The sequence below is a fragment of the Opisthocomus hoazin genome, chromosome Z (assembly GCF_030867145.1).
Source record: "Opisthocomus hoazin isolate bOpiHoa1 chromosome Z, bOpiHoa1.hap1, whole genome shotgun sequence".
Lineage (NCBI taxonomy): Eukaryota > Metazoa > Chordata > Aves > Opisthocomiformes > Opisthocomidae > Opisthocomus > Opisthocomus hoazin.
The window spans coordinates 76080489-76103853 of record NC_134454.1 but is presented as its reverse complement, the minus strand read 5'-3'; the positions used below and the strand labels follow the sequence as shown (position 1 = coordinate 76103853).

Genomic DNA, 23365 nt, shown 5'->3' with positions numbered 1-23365 from the left:
TGATGAACTTCTGTAACTTCTTTCCCCTGGAAAGAGAAGCATTTGGGTTGTATTTGAGGTGGTGTTTCAGAGAGAATACTTGGTCCTGTAAACCGAACACACTTGATACAGAAATTAGCAAGCAACAAGCCTGAGTTGCTTTTATGTTGTAACTTGTAAAATAAAAGTAGTTTAAAGCCTTCCGCTGTTAAGATTAGCATATTGTTGTGCCTAGATACTGCAGCTGTTGGGCTGGATTGCTGTGATGCTGAATGCTGTGATGCTGATGCATTATTTATCTGCACAATTCAGTGGTTTTCTGTGGTATTTTATCTGTCTAAAATGAAGAGCTTGTAGTGTTGTACCATGTCAGAAATCCCAACCTTTCTGTTGTGATTGTTGATGGAGTTGTCAGCCCATGAGCCGTGTTCTTAAAATCTCTTTTAAAGAGCATTTTCTTTCAATATGTTACATAATTTACAGCATGAACATTTTCATTAGGAGACATTACATATCTCTTTTTAATTACTTCTGTCACTCTTGATTACTCTTTTAATCATGCTTACTAATTTGAACTCTTTGCCGGAGAAGAATGGAAGATATGGAGAATTGCTACTGTCTGGTCACCAGGAAGAAGATTTAAGCACCGTCAGTCTGTACGCTGCAGTTTAAAAAAGAAACCTTTCAAAGGCTTTCCAACTTTCCTGCTTGCCCCACCTCAGCCCCCGGCAGTGCGGCTTTTGCTTTTCCATAATACAGTCATTTTGAAGGGGAAGAGGGGCGGCTTTAAAAAAAAATTAAAAGAAAACATGATCATGACGTATTTAAACAAAAAGCTTGAAAATAGTTATTTTTTTCTTAATTGCCTGCAGGCCTGGGATTTGGATGATTAAAACATGGTTTTCTGCAGGGAGTCCTTCATCTGAAAGTTTCAGTTGTTGCAGTTTCTTAGGTGGATGAAGGTAATTCCGTCACCATTTGATGCTAGTTTTTTTTGTCCCACTTCCACCAGCTATTCCTGCTGTCCATTAGGAACCCAGTTATTCCATCCATCTTCTAGTGAGACAGCAGTCACCTGTGTCAGACTACCTCTGTTAAATTTGTTCAGTGAAGCCCGCAGTTTCACCAGAAATGGGGAAATCTCTGCGAAGCGTAGCTCTTGCCTCCTCCACTTCTGCCCACGAGCAGACAGTATCTTCCAAGTGGAAGCAGAGGCTCAAAAGAGCAGGTTGTGTTTACTTCCAGCAGAAGGGATTTTTTGGTGTAGTACTTAAGGTATTTAAAGTAAATAGTAGCCAAGCCAACTTTAACCTCTTCTGCTCAAGACAAGGAAAGCGCTCACCTTTAGTTTAACCAATTGTAGTTTTGCATGTTTTTTCTCCGTGCTGTACCATGCTCTGCTCACACAAAAGATAAATCTCTGCAAGTCTCCAGCAAGTCAGTGTACTGGGAGAGCTCTAAGAACATAGGAGCTATCCAGAAAAGGAAAGTCATATTTTTTTCAGGGCAAGATACGATCTTGAAATTGTCAAGCAAGGTAAGTTCCTCTCTACTGGAATCTAAGGACAATTGCAAACACAGAAAAAAACCAATATTGTTTCCTCTGTTAAACTGTAGTCTTGTGGGTACCCAGAGGAGATCCCATTCAAGAGCCTGGTGTGTGAAAGATTACCTATAGCTTGCAAAGCTTTTTCATACAGGATAGTTTCAATTTAGTGAAATACAGACCTCTGCAGACAGAGCAGTAGAGGTACTTCTAAGCATAAATGCATCATTCTGTTCTTCTCTGGTTGGGCCATGAAAACGTGAGTCATTTGAGGACCTATTTTCTAGTTTGTAGTGGTATTTTTGTGGAGGGAGAGGTCAGATTGTAGTGGATGAATTTATTTTTCACCAAGTGCAGTTCAAAGTTGCTGTGTACGTGAGATCCGCAGAAAATGTCATTGTGGAATTTCTATTTTGTTTTTCATAGTCTTTGGTTTTATCCTTTTAAGCCTATGAACATAATCTAATGATCATTCTAAAATGACTTTTGGATGATAAATCTATTAGGCTAGCAAAAGGTAAAGGTTGAGGTCTTTTTTAATTGTAAATTCCTCTCTCTGATACAGTGTAGTGGATTCTTTTATTAGTTCAGTAGGACCTAACTTTCTCCCCTAGCCGAATGTGTAGTTTATCATGTAGATACCAGCTCATTCTTCTCCCAGCTCCTGTATCCTCCAGTCTTCTGCCAGGTCCCGGTGATTATTATTGCCCATACTCACAATCATGAGGATGTTGAAGGGTATCTTGTAGGATGTAGAAATCAAGATTTTAACTGATTTTTCCTTTTTGTGTCTATTCTCTCACTTGTCTGGTTTGACCTGCATCATTGGTTCATTGGATTTTTTTGGTTTTTGTCTTTGATTTTTCTCAAGAGATCTTGGAGACTTTGGCCTAGTTTCAGCCTTTGGTTTCTAGGGGCATATTTTCTGAGTATTGCTTGAGGTTAGGGGAGCTCCCAAAAGGAACAAGAAAAAAAAATCCACAGTATTTAGGGACAGTGGCGCTGTGAATAGAAGAGTGTTGTCAGGCTCAGGAGCTTAATAGTCAGCTAGGGCTGGAATTGCCTGAAAAAAAGTAACTGCAAACTGCAGATGTGATGCCTGACTTGCTGTGTCCTTTGCAGATATTATTTAAAAGGTAAGACTTTCATTTTTGAGAAAAACTGTGAACTCCTGGAATACGCTATTTCACATATTTAATATGTATTAATCTTATCTAAGCCAGGGAATTGAGAATTTTTGTAAAAATATTAGGAAATATATCAACACCAAAACTGTTTTCCTTTGTTTATGCTGAAGGAGAAATTTAAAATATTGTCTTTCCTGATATGGTTTAAAAAAGAAAAAAGAAAACTAACAAAAAAAATCCTGTAAAGATTTCATCTCTTCTTGTTTTAATTACAATACAAATTTTCCACAACAGCGTTACTGAAATATTAAAATTGATTTGTGTAAACTTAACAGCTGAAATCCGAGCAACAACTGGAAGACCTGGAAGTGCAGGATCACTTTGGGCGAGCTCTTACCTTTTACTTTTTCAGACTTACAGTAATATTCCAATATACATGTGTTCCTGATATTCAAATTGGCAGGAAATGTATTAACTATATGTTCCTTGAAGAGTGTGTGAAAAAATAATGTTATGGGATTCCTTATTCTTTGGAATATAATAACTGGAAAAGTGGTAGCCTCATCTGATTTTTGTGTATACACATAGGCATTTGTTGTAGCAGGTTAGAGGTATTAGTAGCATTCTCAGTCATTTCGGAAGTTCAGAGATGCTAAAATAGGGTAAGCCACCTTGTTTGTTTGTAAATGTTTTCCTGATTTCAAGATGTTACACCAAGTTATGTTCCTGGATGTTATTATCTTAATTTTTTGTTTTGAATAGTCTAAACAGTTACTTTAACTGCCAGGCATCCCTTGGACACTGCGGGGTGTAGCACCACTGGCTCTCACCAGATGTCCAGCTTTCAGACTGTTTGATTTGTCAGGTGACAGAATGTATTCCTATCTGTTGTTCTCCCTTAAAAATAAGTAGCCAGAATATTGTTCAACACGAGTGCAACGTAAAGGAAAAATATTTATGTGAGTAGTTCATTCTTCTCCTTAAAAGAGGGATTTGATTATTGTCACCTGGAGGAGCTGCCAGTTAAAAGGAAATAGGTTTGTTCGAGCACATTTTGTTTATTAGTAGGTTTTTTTTGTTTGAATTATTGAAGGAACTCTTAAAGTAGTTAAGATAACTTCTCAAATTTAATTTCACTGGTGATGCAATGTAGACAAACAATACCTATCTTTGTGGTAAGGTGTATGAAATGAGCAGCCTTATAATACTCCAATAAGGGGATTAGAATACAAAATAAGCAGCTTTGCAGTGATTAAGAAGAGAATGACCAAAATGCTGTTTCTCATTCCAGCAACGGATGGTTTCTGTGAAAGCCTTTGGTTCGCAGAAGTAGTACATCTTTTCTTGTGGGTGATGGCAGTATGAATCTTGGAAGCTGTTTCCTTTACACACTTCCGTTTTTATGGAATGTGCTTGGATAGCAAGTACAGGCAGCAGCTGTTGAGCAGTTTTTTACATCCCCAAACCAGCAAATACCAATTTATAGTGCAGGAAATGATGTGGCATGGAAAACTTAATTCCTATTATAATTATACCTTTGTCTTAGTGTGTTACAGTGTCAATTGAACAATAAACTCGTTATCATAATCACAGCTTCACTTGGGGATTTTCAGTTACACCTGCTTCTCAGCTTCTAAGCCACTGAGTCTGTAGAAGTGTCTCTTAATGCCACGTGGGCTATACCTTTCACAATGTCATGTGTAGCTATATGTAAACCTTTACTATTACCTTTTCAGACTTAGCATGGACTACAGTCCCATAAATATTTTTTTTCTCAAGTGCATGTATGGTTTCCATGTCAATACTTGAGTTAGCCTTCAAACACCTGTGACAACTGAAGATGTGCATGCGCTGTGAATGTGAAAACAGAGGGCATGAGTCTTCTGCTGGCTTATCTCTGTATGTGTATATGTGAAAATGAAATGAAATTATACAGTTGTTTTGGGAATCAGAGCTGTGGTTAGTGGCAAGAAGTTAGAAGCAGGGTAGGTTTGGCTAAAGAAAGGATAATGAGAGTTTCAGTTTTAGCAGAGAAATAAAGCTGATAGAACTGCTGGATAAAATGAATATAAAGGAAGTTGACCTGATGCTATATAGACTTTCTGTGGCAAGCACAAAAAAAGGGAAGAGATAGTTAAGGAAAGAAATATATCGTACAATCTAACATGCTCAAAAATTATTTCAAAATCAGATTTTGCCAACAGAAAACTATAACAAAGATGTCAGGCATCAAAATAATAGATTATGTTTGTTTTATGAAGCTTAAGCGGCATCAGACAAGTGAGCATTTTCAGAACTTCGCAATCACTGGAGTACTTTCAGTACATTTCTTCCTGTGTAAATTAACTATTTTCATATTTGTGTTACAAATGTTAGTGTGATGTGTTAGATGTTTTAAACTGTAATTGCCTTCAATCTGTAAGCTGCTATTAAATTCCTTGAATTAGATTGACTATCTTACGGCTGCCATCAGTGGCATTTGTGAAAACTCATGGCAGCTGGAGATAATGGCACAAGTGGAAGTGGGAAGCCAGTCCATGATCTTAAACCACATAGAAAGTTTAGCTCCTTTAATGAGCGTCAAGATTTTTTTTGTACATTTCCTTAACTGCATGGAGTCCTTTTATTTGAAAAGACATTGTATAAGAATTGTGGATGACTAAAACACAATTCAAGATTGTTAGGTATTGCTGATTATGAACCAAAAAGAATTTTAATGTTTTCTGAAGAGGAGAAACAGGAAATCTTTTCGTGTTTTTATTCTTTATTATAGTAGTCTCGTTTTTGTTTTTTTTTTTAACAATTATTCCTCATATTTTTAGGGGTATATCCATGAAAATAAAAATCTGGAATCAGTCTCGTGTTTCTGATTTCCCCTTGATTTCTCCTCCTCAGGTTATGGCTGGTGTTGGGGAAGCCTGCCTTTCTTTTATTTAAGTTGCAGTATTGGGGTTTTTGTTTGGTTGGGTTTTCTTTTGTTGTAGCACGATTTTCACAAAGGTGGATTTTCTGTTTTTTTCCCAGAACCCTGTCAAGAGAATTCCAGACTCTCATGAAATCACACTCCAACATGGGACAAAAACAGTAAGTGATAACACATTTTCAACACTTCTTGTTTTTCTAGAACTAAGCCGGTCTATGAAAGAAGTTAAGAAATACTTATTGTCAGCCAAAGTTGCAGAAGCTAGTTCTTTTTCTTATTTTATTATTTTAGTATAGCTCTTTTCATACTGCAATTGAAGGTGTGTTTTAGTACTGCCTCTTCGCTTTCTTGTAATAACCCAAATGTGGCTCTGTTTGACTCAATTGTAGTCCTACTTTCTGCTTCCTTTTTGTCAGATGTACTCTCTGCAATGGTTGGAGTTCCTCCTCTAGGCTAGACCTTGCTAATCTAGATGTAGGTCTAATCTAGACCTTTCTTTGACTGGTTATGGGTTTCAAAGAGAATGTTACTCCTGAAGTTTCTAGTACTACTTTGTACTGAGTGCAGGTCTTCTTAATTCTCCTTTAATTCTCTTTGAGTGCTTTTTGTATACCATTCTTGATTTCTTGAAACCTTGTTGTTCCTTGTCTTTGGCTGCATCTTTTTTAGGTTTCACCTCCGGTATTGCTCCTTCACTTTCTTTCGAAGAACTACTGTCCGATTGGGAGCAATAACTTCTTTGTTCTCAGTATTTTGATCTTTGAGTAATATCATCTTCCAAGACAAATTAAACTGCTTTTATATGCTGATTGGTCAAAGTTCTGTTTATATAGAATGGAATTTATTTTCTGGCCATGAATAGCCCTGAATGTGTTCCCAGATCCTTTCCCCATATTCTTCTTCCATCATTAGAGAAGATCATACTGCTGTTTGTCCTCTGCAGTTTGGGCCATGACTTAGGCTTCAATGAGAAAATAATACTAGTATTTCTTTTATTGTTGTTATATACCTGTGAAAGCACTGTCAGACAGTTAATAGAATTCACACTTAGGATGTTCCTGTGAATTTCTTGGGGGGGGGGGGGGGACACGACCAAAGGAATGCAAAGGAAAACAAAAAATTATTTGAGAAAAATGCTTTTTCATTAGGTTTTTGACAATGTAAGGAAATGTATAACTTTTCTTAAAAATCCAATAAAGAAAACTCGTGCATTAATTTTCTGTTTATGTAATTAATGTAATTATACACTTAATTTAACATTCAGTAATATTGAATAATTATTTTACAGGCTAAACTTGGTAACATGTATAAAAATAAAACATTAAATATCAAAATTTATGACTTTAATAATAGAATTTTTAATAATTTCTTAAAATTCCTTTCAAACGTCTAGTAAACATTTGGGGAGTTTAAACTTAACAGTAAAGATCAGAAGTTTTTTTTATAAGCTTTCAGAAATAGTAATTTTCAGAAGTGTCTATTTATTAATCTGGCATCAAACTTTGTGGTCTGTCTTAGAGTATGGAGAGGTGATAAGGCTTACCCATTTGTGTTTTATCATAGTGCTAGACATACAGACATAGAGGGAGGAGAGGTAAGAAGAAACAAGTGAAAATAGAAAAACATTCTCTTTTAAGACCTGTAAAAGATATTGTATTACAGTAAACAAAAGTAGAGCGGATTTTTGTGCACACAGTGGAAGTAATTTCTTTGCATATGAATTTCTGTGCATAGTGGGATTTGCGTGCTGGTGCAGACCTCTTTCCCATTTTACATGTGACCATAATTGCTTCTGTAGTATGTTTCTTGAATGTATTTCCTAACAAACTTTATTATGTAAAATTTTTTGAATTATTTTTCTCTGTATTAAACCGGTAAATCTTATGATGGCTTATGAAAGCATCAGCTCATCTTATTTCTAACTAAAAAGCTTTGTAAAGTGGAAGTTACAGTTTTGGAAGACTTCTGAGGTGTTTTGACTGCATGATGATGCACCCGTCATCACGTAGAGCGGAGGTGAATTCTAGTATGGGTATATACAGCACAGTTGGATTAGACTGGATGCAGTTAATGAAACATATCGTTCAAAAAAACAGCTCTTCTGTAGAAGGACTGGCCTTTTGTTTTTCTTGTTTGTTTTAGAATAATGAATGTACTTACCTGTGTCATTACACATGTATAAGGATGGGAGAAACTTCATATCTTCTTATTGGTGTTTCACCCCAATGTTTTGAAGTACAGTCTTCTGATTAAATTCATACAATGTACTGTATTTCAGCTAAACTTATGTATCCCATCTGTACCTCTTCAGTGTAATGAATGTGGGTTTGATGGTGATTCTATTCCTGTGCAGCTGAAAAGCCTCAGAAAAGATTTCCCAAGCTGGAGAGTCTTTCCAGAAACCTGATTAATTTCCCAGTTGCCTTGCTTATACAGTTTAATAGGAGTTACTGTTCCTAATGACACTTCAGGGTTGTGTTTTTTTTTTTTTTCTCCTGACACTTTTGATACGTAGGTGGCTATGAGAAAGAATACGTAATCAGAGGTATTCTGAACAGTGTGCTTTCTAATATCTCATATCCCAGCTGCTCCTTCCTGTGGTAGTTATTTTAGAATAGACTTGAGTCTATTAATTGAATGCATGATTAATCTGGAGATGCCTATTTTTTCTGCATGTTAGAAAACATGAATGAAACAAATGGGGTTAAAAATCTGCATTTAAATGGTAAAAGGGGCTTTTTTAATTTTGGAATCACGTAAGAGGTTCCATCTGTTTCATTTGAAAATCAAATATGTCACAGTGACATAATCACTAAGTGGACTTTAATTCATTCTTTGGGATAGAGCAAAGCACTGCTTTTAAACATTTGATTCAGGGAAGTGAAAAGAAAAATGTTGAATCTATTAGTAACTCTGTAAATTAGATTGGGAGGGGGCACTGATTAGGATATCTGATGATCCTTTGCATTCTTTAGAAGAATTAAGTTTTAGACCTTGACTAAAAGGTGAGACTTCTGCAAGTGAATTGCCTCTAAAATAAAGCAGGACAATTAGATTAAAGAGCCATCAGTTGCCTGATGAACAGCAGTATCATTTCTTCAACATCTTGGTTTTCTTGAAAGTAGTTTTTTCAAACTGTTGGGGATATGATGGCACTGTATGTTTGAAATACAATGAGGTGCATGCATGAGCCTTAAGAAGAAGATGACTAGAAAGGAGTCTTTGATAAAATAAGGAATAGCTAAGTGAACCTTTTCTACATGAAACTGGAAGAAGAAAAATCAAAAGCAGCCCATACTCTTTCATATAAGGAAAACTTAATTTTAGCAAAAGAGATTGTCCAGCTTAAACTTGAAAAAAAATTCCATTCATAACGTGCTTTTATTGAAACATTTATTTTCTGTAGGTCACTTTTCAGTGGGGCTTGGAAAAGGGAATACCTCATACTAAATTCCATTTTTTAAACAGTGTTTTCTGTGGGAACTATTTAACAGTTTTATATAAGTTTTATAAGTCTCCGTAAAGAGTGTATATGCTAAAGCTTTAAAAAAAAGTCCAGTAGTGGACTGGTATATCTTTGAGACAAGGTTTTTTGGTGGTATTTCTATGTGTCTGCATTACATCATAGTGACAGTACTTTTCATATAAACACGTAAAGAAGATAATACATACAGACAAGCATCTGTCTATGCAAATTAGTGTAAATTTTATACATCAATATATGGAATTATTAATACAGGTTGTGGCATCTGAAAGTAGTTGGTCTGATTCTCTCACACCCACCCCCCGAGAAATTCAGTGTTGCTAGCGTATAGCCATGACACTATTCTCAGGCGTTATCTGTCTCTCAGAAATTAAGGCTTTTCCTTCTTTTGTTGTATATACAGGTTTTTTGTTTGTTTGTTTTTTTCCCCACACACAATTTTTCTAGAAATCTGAATGTTCTCGATGGAGGAAATTTTTTTTTTTTTTCCCTTCAGAATTTTCTGGCTCAGTTCTTCAAATACCTTTCCAGGTACTTCCTAGAACTTTTTTTTTCAATTATTATTGTTATTATCACTTTATTTTCTTGTATTGAAGATTGTGTTCTTTGTTGTGAGAGTGTTTCTGAATCTGATGATAATCTGTCTTGTATATGTGGGATGACCCAGGTTTTTGTCCAATGGTTAAGAGTAATCCACTGGTTAGAGTCTAGGTTTTACCCATGGTCTGCCTAAGTTGAAATTGAAGTAGAGGTTAAATTATGTTCTAGGGGTTAAAACCTAAGGATGAATTCCATAGGAGTTTTATCTGCTTATGAAAACTTTTTCAGTGATTTTAATATTTCAGGTTGGATGTAACTTTCAGTAAGACACAAAATTTATATCTACTTTATAAATTAAATAGTTTTTATTAGTAATAAATTATTACACAAATAATCAAATATTTTTAATAATAAATTACTAAATGAATAAAATTTATTTGATTCAAAAAATACTTTTCATTTACAGTTTTTAACATCACTTTTCAACACTCATGTATCTCATGTAGATGACAATTTTAGAGAGTTAATCTAGCACGTTGTCTAACTAATCTTGAAATCATGGTAGTAGATACTAATACTTGAAATTAAGGTAGTAGATAATATTTTCACAAAGGAGAAAAGAGAAGAAATAATTTTGAAGGTAAATGAAAGGATGTTTAATCAGTAAGATGCTTTCTGTTACTCTCACTTTTCCATATAGCGGTTTGAATAATACTGCAATAAAGTTCTTCAAATAGAGAATTAAAATAGGATTTTCACTAAAAATCCCATTTTAATCAACCTTTGATTTGAGGATAACAGATGGGAGAAATGAGCATTAAGCATTCTCTCGTCAAAGTTCTGAGTACCTTTAAGCAGCTAGCTTTGTATGTAAAACAAATGGGTTTTGCTAATTTTTTTTGAGCTTTTTTAGTTAAGATAGTATCTTTGTTTTAAGTTTGTGATTTTTTTTAAATCAAGTTTATTCTTTTTTTTTTTGGAAGAGAAATTTAATCAAACGATGTATATATGCACACGAACAGTCTTGAATAAACTAGCACAGAATCTTTAAACTACTGGATGTTAAATGCCATTTCAGTATCTTGCTAGAAATATTATTTGTGCTTTTGAGAAAAATGTGGAGTGCAATTTTCTTCATGGAAGTGAAGCATATCCAGATTCTGCAATGAGATGACTGGAAAGCAAACACTGTAAACTAACTTTTCTCGGCTGTCTTCAGTGGTTTATTCAGATCATGTAATTTCCATTCCCCCTGTCCCTTCCAAAGTACTCAGACATTATACAAGGTAGTGAAAATTTGAGAACAAAATATAGCTGACATATTTTAGAAAGAAACTAACACACTGAATTGTTTTTTTTACTTTAGTATTACTTTATATTTTGGTGACACCTGAAGAACTGTAGAAAGAAAAATAATAAAAAGCTTGAATAAAGCTTGGTCTTAATTTTTTTTTTTTTTTTTTTTCCCTTTTTTATTCCTGCACAGGTTTCTGCTTTGGGTTTGGATCCTTCAGGTGCCCGTTTGATAACTGGTGGATATGACTATGACGTTAAATTTTGGGATTTTGCTGGGATGGATGCCTCTCTCCAAGCTTTTCGGTCACTCCAGCCTTGTGAATGGTAAGCGTGAAGACTGCCTTTTTCACCTAAGACTATGCCTATGTTAAGCTCCTAATAAAATGCCCATAAGCCTTGTAACATACCTTGTTTAAAAGGCTTTTGTATCCCATTGACCTTTTTGAGATAAATGGAATGTGAACTGAAGAACTTACCTGCTTCTGTCTTTTCATGCTTTTTCCAATAATTTACGTATTTTTCTCTTTTAGAAATCTACAGGTGAATTTGCAGAGGAACTTGTTAATAGCATATCAGCAAATAGATTATGAACCTCTCAAAGAAACAGGTTGACTTTCATAGTTGTAATTGAAATTAATAGAATACCCTTTCTGTACGTATTCTGCTTATATGAAATTAATGAAGATGAGAGGAAAGCTAAAGCAGTTGACCCCTTTTTGGAGAACCTCTGTAGTTGCTGCCAGTATCTCTGAGTGGGGAGTTATCTAATTTTCATTAAATTCTCTGTTTCTGGTCCTTTGCATTGCACTGATAATTGAATAGCTGCATAGTGCGAATTAAAAGAAGTCTTAGGTCTATTGTCTTTTTTAAAGAAAAAAGCTATATATTTATTTCCATTTATCTTTTCACATACACAAGTTTAAAAACAAGTACAGAATGCATTTTTCAGAGAGTGAGTTCCGTACTACCTGCACTGTTCACTGGTAATTCAGCAAGTAAATGAACTGACTTCATCTACTTCTTCCAGAGAACTGAAATATGGAACTCCTTCAAAAGGAGCGCATGTCTCAGGCACAGCAGACTTTCAGATAAACACATTCATAAACTAATAACACAGTTGTTCTAGCAAGATACTTTCTAAAGTCTAGCTAGTGTGGTGTACTTCGAGATACTTCGGTATGCTTAAAAAAGGGGTTGAAATTTATTATGCATAGTAAGTAGTCCTTAGAATGTTTGTTTTTAATCATTATTGTCTTAAAAAGCTACAGCTGAATTTTGGTCAGTTTGGAAGGTTAGAATGTGTATGACTAATTATAGATGTGCCAAGAATCTAGAGAACGAAAGACAAGAAGTTGGGGCTGTTGTCCTGAAAAGGAGCAAAGTAGGAAGGGATTCTACTAACTTTCTAAACTGTGAAAAATTAGGAAAATAAGAAGTATACTTTGATTCATTATGCAATTCTGATCTCTTTGACAGACTTACCTTGTTATAATGAATGGATGAATGGCACATTTACTTTGAAAACATAAGGTAGTAAACATGCCCCTTTGAAATAAACAAATAAATAAAATTCTCCAAATGTGAAGTCACATTCAGACTTTCTGGGCATGAGTTTCATTTACATGGCTAGTTAGCAGGAGAGAAATGGTATTTTCCTCTCTTCTGTCGTAACTGGCTGCCCAGGGAGGTTGTGGAGTCTCCTTCTCTGGAGATATTCAAGACCCGCCTGGACAAGGTCCTGTGCAGCTTGCTGTAGGTGACCCTGATTCGGCAGGAGGGTTGGACTAGATGACCCGCAGAGGTCCCTTCCAACCCCTACTATTCTGTGATTCTGTGAACTGAGAAGTAAGAAAAAGCTGACAGTCTTCACTCCCACAGTAGGAGATTATTTTAACTGAAGCATTTGCAAATTGAGCAAAGAGTGCATTCAGATTTATCAGTACTTGGTAACAGTTGTAAAAGACATAAATACAGTATAAAACCCACAAGTACAGTGTACATTAATGTCCCATTTCAAGGAAAACAGCTTGCGAATACATTGTAACCTGCTTTTGGCAAAAAATGATGGTAAAATGTGAGCTTAAAGTGCTTGTTATCCCTGACACAGTTCATTTAGTGTGTTATAAGTCTTTCATAAGTACTAGTGTGTGAAAGTTCTTGGTGAAATGTACTTTCTTGTGGTTTGAGTATGTTGAAGTGTAAATGAAATACATAAAAATTTAAATATAAAATAATACTAAAAAAAGAATTGACTGGTGAAAAGTTTGAGAATTTCACTATGCTGCAAGTCTCATGTACTAATTTGGGGCTTTAAAAATATATTTAAGTACCCCTTCTCTATCTTTCTGTAAACATGAAACTGGAACTATTGCTCAGTCTGATAAAAAGACCCAAACTGAAGAAAAAGTTCTTTCATGCTGACACTGAGGCATGCTGGTGAGCACTATGTGGAATATTATATGAATTATGCCCAGATGTATATATATTTTTTTTTCACTATGGAATTTATTGCAAGGACTATTAGCATTCACAGACCTTAATTTCAAAGGTTTCTGAGGAGTTCTGTTATAGAAGTTTTCAGTGTTAGCAGAAAATCAGTTCTGTAGCCATAAATTTAACTTCATTTTAAGAATAAAAAAGCCTGAGAACAATTCTGTATTGTCCAGGCTCTGTTTTGTAGCATAATATCAGGTTACTCTGTTAATTTCTCCTTGGATTTGGGACCAAAAGGAAAAAAAAAGAGCCTGACAAAAACCTAGTACTTTCAAACCACAACTCGGTGTTAAAGGCAAGGGTAAGGCAAAGTTGTGTTACGTGTATAGAAATTGTTTGTGTGTCATGATTCTACCCACGTATGTAGCTCTGTTCTGCAGGTTCTGATAGAAATTAATATGCACATTTGGCATCTTTGAACCAAAATGTCTTGGAGTAATGCTTTTGAAGGCAACTATTTTTGTAAGTTTCCCAAGACTTTTGCTTTAACATTAAGAAGAACCAAAAATATTTTCGTTAAGAAGTGCCTTAACAACAGTACTGGGACCACTGCTGTTTAACATCTTCATCAATGATATGGACAGTGGGATCGACTGCACCCTCAGCAAGTTTGCAGATGACACCAAGCTGAGGGGTGCAGTCAACGTGCCTGAGGGACGGGATGCCATCCAGAGGGACCTGGACAAGCTCGAATAGTGGGCCTGTGTGAACCTCGTGAGGTTCAAGGCCAAGTGCAAGGTCCTGCACATTGTTCGCAGCAACTCCCACTATCGATACAGGCTGGGGGATGGAGGGATTGAGAGCAGCTCTGCCGAGAAGGACTTGGGGGTGCTGGTGGATGTACCCAGTATTAGTGTTTATAGCTTCAATTTTAGTACTCCAGTGTCTGAAAAACATTTTTGTCAGAAGACTGTGTGGGCCTTTAGGTATTGTGGGTTCTCTCAGAAATCAGATTTTACTTCTGGGTAAGCTGTTTGATCATATCTAGTGGCCAAATCCTCTTCATGCATGAGGCATGCATCAAGCTAGAATAATCTTTTAGTGTAGGTTTTAAATTATTGTTTTTGGTTCTTACATTTCAGCAATGAAAAGTACAGAACATGAATTTGTGCTTTGGATATGTGTTGGGTATTCTCTTTGGACAATTTCAGCATTAGAGTGTGAGAAATATGACTAGATAAGTACTTCATTCTGCATGCAGTACTTGGGTTGGGCAGGAATATTCTGAGCTTTGTATGAATTATGTGATATGGCAAGAGCACATGGAAGTACAACGGAGGAAATTTTTTTAATTCCTAAGATATGCTTGTTGCTCTAAAGCTGAATGTGATGAATTCTTTAGTCTAGGTTTATCAGCTGTGTGCAGAGAATCTTCTAGACTTTAGATATTTTTTTTCTGCTGGGTTTCTTTTTTATTTTTTTTCAGTTTCCTCTAAGCTTAATGTGGCTGGCCTTCATTTCCCTCTTCTGAGCAAGTATCCATTTTTGCTCTTGAGGCTCAGGGTGCTTTTTCAGACATCGCCTGTGATCTGTTTCGGAAATTCCCAGATTGGAGTGTCTCCTTTCTACCAAAAATCAGAGTTTATTATACTTCAGCCAATTTGGCTGCCAGTTTGTATTACATAATAGCGTGCTTGAAGCAATTTTTGGCTTTTGAACTATAATGGAATCAGTTTTGCCAAACATTTTTGAATGAGAAACTTATGCTTAGTTTACATTACTATGATCAATGCAGAACTTTTAAAATATGTATTAAACTGTTTTATGTGTTTTGTGTAGTAACTCACAGTTCGAGGACAGATTTAGCAGATAATAGCTACCGCTGAGTCAGTCATGAAGCCACTACCACAGAAGATGTGAAACATTAAATTGTTATGAGTTTTATACCCCGTTTTGTTGATCATCTGAATATTAATTTTACTAATGCAAAATCATGTTAAAAACTAGTTTTCTTGAAATTACTAGAATTTGAATGCATATGGTTATGTTCATCACCAAAAGGAAGGTACTCATTTGAGGACAGTTTGGATGCCATGGGAATCCCAGTCTAGCTGGCAAATGCATTCCAGTCCATAATTCAGGGTTAATTTAGCTGCAGAGCTGAAGCATTAATATAAAGTAATGTTATGGTGCACTTTCTGTTAATGCGCCAGGATACAAATTCTGGCGTGTGTGGAGTGGGTAGAATGCTTTGCATTCTTTGCAGTCCTTGTAATGGAGTATAGCCGGGTAGGGGATCAAAGGGATACCTGCTTCAGATGCAGCAACTCCAGTGACCTTTGTTCATAAAGCAGAGTGCTGAGAGAAGATGCTGAAGCTGGAAAGGGACTTCTCGCTCATCAGCCATCTTCCCACTTTCAGTTAAGAATTTTTGTCACCTTGGTACTTTTCCATGATTTCTCTCCCAGGTTTTCTCAATCAATAGAAGACATGTGTAAGAAAACCTTTATAGCAAATGAGCAATCATCTTAGATGTAGTAGACTAGGCAGATTGTTGTCTGCTCTTGTGTTTCCAGGGTTGATGGTATATTTAACTTTACTAAGATTCTGATGAAACTGTAACCCTGAACATATAAAAAGATGCAAGAATGCTGACATATGACTACTTTCCTGGTGTACAATGCACAGTGGAGTTTTATGTAGGGCTACAGCATCCTTTAATAGTAATTTATAGGTTACTGTAAATCCACATGTTGCTTTTGAGAAGATGAAAAAGAATTTTCAGCCCTGAAGAGTAGAATGTGACACATACAATTTTTCACTTGGAGTTATAAGAGCATTCTTAAAGATGTTTGCGAGAAATGACAATTTAGGTGCCAACTTTGTAAATAATATTGTTTGATGTGCTGTGTGATTGAAGAAGGAAACGTGACGTGCACACAGAGAGAGGAATGAAAAGCTTTCATGCATTAATCTCAGATATTTTTTTTTTCGTCTTTTTGGTATAAGAACGTATATGGGTCTATTTCTCCAATACATTTTCTCACCATTGACACTTGTAATAGTGTAGGCTTACAGGAACTGAAGTTAATTGAAATGTTTTTCTTTCTTTTTGTCTTTTTAGTCACCAGATCAAATCTTTACAGTATAGCAGCACAGGAGATGTTATTCTCGTTGTATCTGGTAACTCTCAGGCAAAAGTTCTTGACAGAGATGGCTTCCCAGTAATGGAATGCATAAAAGGAGACCAATACATTGTGGATATGACAAACACAAAGGTAAAGTCAGAAATTATTTGAATGTGAGATGACTGACAGTGTCGTGTATTTTTGCTCTTAACAAGAAACCTCATGTTGGTAAGCAAGAATGCAAAGCCCTGTCTCTGGGATGTGATACCGCAATGTATAGATGTATGCTGGAAGTTGTGCGACCTTCAGCAATGGAGATTTTCAAGACCCAGCTAGACAAAGCCGTGGTTTACCTGATCTGGTGTTGGCGTTAATCTGGCTTTGAGCAGCAGGTTGACCCAGGTGACCTCAAGACGTCTCTTTGAAGTAATGTTTCTATGATGCTACAGCAAATTGATCTATTTTGAAGTGTATCTTGTAATAATTGTCATCTTTTTCCCATGCCCTTGTCCAAACAATGGAAAACTTAGAAAAAAAAATTAAAAACCATTGATCTCGTCTAGCTTCTTACTTTCTTCTACCCTCCATTCTTTTGCTGATACAGTGTACCTCTTTCAAGGCAGAATTTGGAGGCTGTTATTGTTGTTACTTGTATGACAAGAGTGTAAAAGCAACAATGTATGCATTTTTAATGGTAGTTAAAAATGCAGATAGAAAAGGGCTGATTCATAAGTTTTGAAGTATTCTAACAACAGTTGACCGGGTTTTGACGACTTAGCCTTCGTATTTCCATGAGCTATATGAGACAGTGATACTATTTACATAGATGATTTAAATTCAGGTCAGTTTTTAAAATAGCTTAAGCCTAAAAAGTAATGATAAAATCTACTGCTCAAACTGATGATAAAGTTGATTTGTGTATTGCTTGTAAAGTATATTGCCAAATGACTAGGCTAAACGCTGTTTTGCCTAAAGCTGTTCTTGTCAGATGACTATTTCTTTTGGCTAGTGGTATGTATATAAAACCATCAAATGGTAACATCTGCTTTAGTTCTTGTTTACTTGAGAATAATTCAGGTTTTCTTTCTCTTGTAAACTTCTAGAATTCCAGTGTATTGTGGTCCAGCAGTCAGAATGCTAAAATATTTGTTATATCGCCCCATTAACTTTTCAGTATTTCTCTCCATGTTTGTGCTTAAAGCAAACTGAAGCAATTCCAGTGTTGCAGGAGTAGTTTCCAAATTTCTCTTAGAATGTAGTCAATGAGCATGTGCGTGTGCTTCAAAGAAGTAAAGCCAACTGGACAAAGACATTTTATATTTCTAGTCATCATAAGGGCAGTGGCTTACTTTGGATAAAATCCTTACTTTCTGTCTTTTCCATCCTAAAGAAACAGGGCTGAACACTCAGTTTGCAACTTCTAATCCTTTGTGAAAAACTCACCTGAGGTTGAATCCGTCTTGACTCTTGAATTCTGTTTCTTCAGTTTTTTGCAACAAGGTCTTTGGCTAGCATAGCTTGGTATAGAGTATTTATACTGTATTACCCTGGTAATTCTTGTTAATCCTGTCATTTTTGTGTAACTTGAAACAATTTGCATGACACCATATTGATGCCTATTTTTCCATCCTTTCTCTGCACTACAGTTCTCCCATGAGAAAAAGGGGAAGTGTGATTCCATCCTAGTTTCTGAAAGAAAAAATATGAGTAGAAGAATGGCAGGGTTTTTATAACTTGCAAATATAAACAAGCAATGATGAAACAGATTAGAGTACATAAAATCTGTAATCATTGTAATGTCAGTCAGCCATTGCTGTGATCAGAAGGGTCTGATTTGGCCCTCAGCTTTCACGTGATTCCACTTGAAGGATTTGGAGTAAGATTTATAAAATCTTGCAAGACATGTAACAAAACCTTGTAAGACCTCTTTGTGTTGATTTCCTTAGGGTCACACAGCAATGCTCAACTCAGGCTGCTGGCATCCAAAAATAAAGGAAGAATTTTTGACATGCTCTAATGATGGGTGAGTATTGAGGTCTACCTTTGCCAGGGTTTTTTGAGAGACTTATTTGGCTTTTGTGTTTTAATATTGTGCCCTAATTTGCTTTAAATGTCATCCTTTTAAATCTTGAGCAAGTGCTCAGGACAATGTTAGGTGACATCTGGAAGCAAAAATTTTATTTGTTTTGGCTCTAGATAACAAATGTCTTCTGTCTGTATTATTTTAGTTTTGTAATTTAAAATGACTTTTAATGATATTTCATGAAAGTTGTTGGTTAAATACGTTTTAAAAAAAATCCTTGGACAAAATTTAGCTTTACCCAGCGTATTGTCAGAGTAGAATAATTCCTGAGTATTCCTCAAATGTAACTGAATTTGCTGGGAAGATAAACTGTTTCAATTGGAAGTGGCAAGTTTTATGTTGTGTAATCGAATATTGATGGGTGTTGTTTGGCAAGTGTCAAAGAGACTGTTAAAAATTATTTTGTGGCCTCAGTCTTGATCTTTGTGGTTAGAATCAAATGGCAAAATGTCACTGTGGCAACTGCATTAATTAATAAAGTTACTGTAACTGTCAGCAGTAAGATCATGAATGATTTTTGAATTGATGTTTCAAATAGGCAGTCTCCTTTATGCCAGAGTGACAGTGAGTGGGAAGACTGAATTGCCCCACTAATGTGTTTGTAGTGTGGTCCATGGTAAACAGAAGACTCCAGTTATCAATTACTTTAAATGGCGTGGGTTTTTTTTCCCAAAAGGGACCAATTTGGTGGTTTAACACACAAGTACATGAAAAAATGATTTTCATAGGAAAAGTCACAAGTTCTGATAAGCTTGTGGCAGAAGGAAAAAAACCCTAGATACTACAATGTGCTTTATGGAGCAGTTTGATTGTAAAAATACATGGAAGTTAAACCAACTATATATTTTTTTCCAGCTTGTGGACACAAAGATTTTACTTCTATAGTCGAAATATTTATTAAATGGTAGAAGAGATACTTTAAAAAGTTCGTTGCGCTTTGGAATGTAGTTAGACAATAGTACACCTTCTTAATTATGTTGAATAATTTGTAGACAGTGAAAAACAACTTAACATATTACAAATTATGAAGATTGTCCAATTTTGTCCCATCTAAGCAAATGCCTAACTAATATACCAAATATGGATTCAGTGCATCCCTGATGCTTGAATTGCTGTGAATTGAAATGGTCTGGTCAAGTAAGTAAAGTCCAGATAAACACTAGTATAAATGGCTGCTTAATTGCATTTTCAGAGACACTACATAGCTGACATTACAGGAAAAGTGTTTTAATCTCATTTCATTTTGTTCCATGCTAGTCAGATCTTTCCAGGATTTGAGCACGTCATGTGAAAAGAAACAGTTTGGATTGCTTAATTTGCAACACAGGACTTAAATGTTAAAGAGAGTATTCCATCTGTGAAATTTAATAATAACACAAACTACAAAGTCTCTAGAGTTTAATCAGTAATTAATCTTAAGATTGGAGCTGTAAACTAGAGTAGAATAGAATAGTTCCAGGTGGAAGGGACCTACAACAGTTGTCTAGTCCAACTGCCTGACCACTTCAGGGCTGACCAGAAGTTCAAGCATGTTGTGAAGGGCATTGTCCAAATGCCTCTCAAACACTGACAGGCTTGGGGCATCGACCACCTCTCTGGGAAGCCTCTTCCAGTGTTTGACCACCCTCTTGGTAAAAAAAATGCTTCCCAGTGTCCAGTCTGAACCTCCCTTGGTGCAGCTTTGAACCATTCCCACATGTCCTGTCACTGGGTCCCAGGGAGAAGAGCTCAGCAGCTCCTGCCCCGCGTCCCCTCCTCAGGAAGCTGCAGAGAGCAATGAGGTCGCCCCTCAGCCCCCTTCTCTCCAAACTACGCAAGCCCAGAGTCCTCAGCCACCCCTCACATGACATTCCTTCCAGCCCCCTCACCAGCCTTGTTGCCCTCCTTTGGACACACTCCAGGACCTTCGCATCCTTCTTAAACGGTGGGGCCAGAACTGCACACAGCACTCGAGGTGAGGCCGCACCAACGCTGACTGCAGCGGGGTGATCCCCTCTTTTGCCCGGCCGGTGCTGCTGTGCCTGATGCACCCCGGGATGGGGTTTGCTCTCCGGACACGCTGCTGGCTCCTGTTGAGCCTGCTGAACTGAGAAAGTAGGAGTCTGAGTAGGGAAAGTCATCCGATGATGCCAATGTCTAATGAGCTTAGAAAACAATTAATTCAAAGAAATTAATAAAAGTGTTGTTTTCATTAATTAAGTTGTGTAAAGGTTTATAAGTGAGTAGCACACCTTTGAAAATTTATGTTTCATTAGTAGGTGACAGCAGTTCTGTTAGTGTTATGTAGTACCAGGCGACTTTCTGACTTCTTTTTGGTGGTGGGTCTTCCTATTGCTTTTATAATGTTGAAGAATGTTCAAGTGGAAATGTCGCTCTAAATAAATGGAGGTACTGTCTAGTGATTTTTGAATGAGGAAACATAACCGCTGTACGATTACTTTATTGTGGAAATTTCATACAGTATTTTGCTCAGTAAAGTAATATTAGAATACTTAGCTTTCAGAACAAAGATGTTTAAAGCTAAAGAAAGAAATGGACCATACCAGTGAGACATAATTGAGAATGTTATTGATTTGTCCTTAAAGGAAACAGGCTTTTCTAAATTTTAAGTAAAAGCAGTTTAAAATTTTGATTTATACCAAGCATTCTAGAAACCAGAAATTTTGTACTATGTACTGATTGTTCTACAACTTGCATAGAATGGATGTTTATGGATGTGATTAAATGTTAGAACTGCCTATCTATCTACCTGTCTATTTTTTTATGTTTATTCCAGTATTTACAACTGATCCTTAAGTGTTGAAAAACTGTGTTTCATTGATTTGTAAAGCTGGCTTTTTTTGTTTGAGTCATAGATTTGCACTTAATGAAACACAGAAATACGAAACTGTTGAAGAGTCTGTGTGAAAACTTGGTTTATGTTGCATACAAAGCAAGCAAAACAATTGTAACAGAACTTCAGCTTTGGAGACAGCGGCCTTATCGGGTCAGATCAAAAGACAGCCAGTCTTTATCGTAGGGAGAAGAAGTCTAAACGGGGATAGGACATGATCAACGTTTGCAAAATGTTCAGGATGGTAGATGAGCTGAATGTCGAACTGTTGTTTGTCAAAATCTCTTATATTAAGAGACATTTGTTGAAAGTGGCTATAGTAAAGTTTAGAATAAGTAAAAGAAAATACTTGGTTTTGGATGCTGTCCCGTTATATTTTGAAATCTGTTGTCACAGGACTTTGTGGAGGCAGATTTAAAAAGGGGTGAGACAATTTCATGTTTAGAATGGCTCATAAACAGATAGCAAATGCAATAGGCATCATAGCATCTCATATGACAGTTGTGGATAGTGAGGGGGAATGAGGGGAATAAACCATAATGGCCAGACTTGGTCAACATTACTATTGCTCTGATCAAAGACTGAAAACAGGGCTAAATGAATCTATGGTCAGATTTAAGTTGGATGTTTCTTATGTTTTTATATATTCTTCAGTGACAGTTAATAATTAAGATGGAATTTTGTGCTACGTTACTGTTGGAAGTGCAGCGTGTGGATTGTTTCAAGATGCAGTGCTTTTGTAGTGGTTTTGTGTCTAGAGTTGATGTGTTTTTCATGCAAATAGGTTAACTGTTGGTAAGGTCTATCTCGAGAAAAAGGTTGAGACAAAGCCGAATATATCTCTATGTGACTTTGGTACATAGAGATTTCAGGTAAGAATGTTTCATCTAGTTGAAAAAAAAAAAAGTCGTCTCCCAGTCCTGAATCAGTCTTTCTACAGGGCAGGAGACCTGCCTCTACCCAGTTTTGACATACCTGAGAGAGATAGTCTGTTTCTTGTGATTTGTTCACTTCAATATGCTCAAATTTGGTTCAAAATGGTTCAAATTTGCTCTACATTTAAAAAAAAAAAATCCTATGAATAGGTTTTGACTATAATGTATTCTAATTTGTAGTTATTAGGCTATTTGTAAATTTATTACTTCAGACTGCAGATATACGGATTACCAGCAGGGAGTCTCAGTGTGTTTTATATGACTGTTCAAGGACGCAATGTTGAACTCTGATAAGACTGCATAAGAAAAAGACACAGTTCCTTCTGACTCCTATATATGACAGAAACAGAAGCTGGTCAGCTTACACACTGGAATGAGCCAGACCCTAGACCCAGCAGTTATAGAATAAGTCTGAAAACTCCTCTTGTTAACTTGTGTGAGTTCATGTCCACTTATGTGATTGTTAGTGAATACATAGAACTTACAGTAGCTTGCTTAATTTTGTTTTCCTTGAAAATATTCCAGGTGATGGCTTGTTAAAATGTGCAATACCATACTTTCTTTTTTTCATGTGATAGTGCATTTTAAAAAAAACCACTAAATTTTTAAACGAATAGTTTCATTTTTGTTGATTTACGGGTGAATAATAGTTTTGTTGGGCTTTTACAGATTGTTCAGAGTTTCTTAGCTTTTAGTTGCAGGAGCAAGTAAGAAAATTGTCAGTTCTGTAAGTAACCTGATGATAAACAGTAAGTGTATGGGTGAATGACACTAATTAACTTAGAGCTTTAACTAAGGACTTCTTTATTTGAATGTATTTCTTAACTAGGTTAAATGTTGTGCCTGTATTCTCAGAACTGTGTAATGTTGCTTTTAGCTTTCCAACATTTCAAGTGATTAGATTAAAATTATATTGAAAGAATAGGCAGACAGAGAAATGTAATAGTCTTCTCCATGGAACTGCAGTAATTCTGTTGTTAAAAGTTTGCCTTACAGATACGATATCTTCAATTTTCACTAAGGCTCAGATACAGTGTGTGATCAAAAACATCTTTGTC

At 36.0% G+C, this 23365-nt stretch overlaps 1 protein-coding gene across 1 annotated transcript in view; it reads left to right on the top strand.

The window, feature by feature from the left end:
- The window catches only part of WDR70 (WD repeat domain 70), a 136090-nt gene that overhangs the window by 33169 nt on the left and 79556 nt on the right, over positions 1–23365 (top strand). Inside the window, exons 6-9 of the mRNA XM_075447270.1 lie at positions 5677–5736; positions 11086–11219; positions 16453–16606; positions 18403–18479. Coding sequence (XP_075303385.1) covers positions 5677–5736; positions 11086–11219; positions 16453–16606; positions 18403–18479 — 425 coding nt within the window. The remainder of the gene's footprint in view (positions 1–5676; positions 5737–11085; positions 11220–16452; positions 16607–18402; positions 18480–23365) is intronic.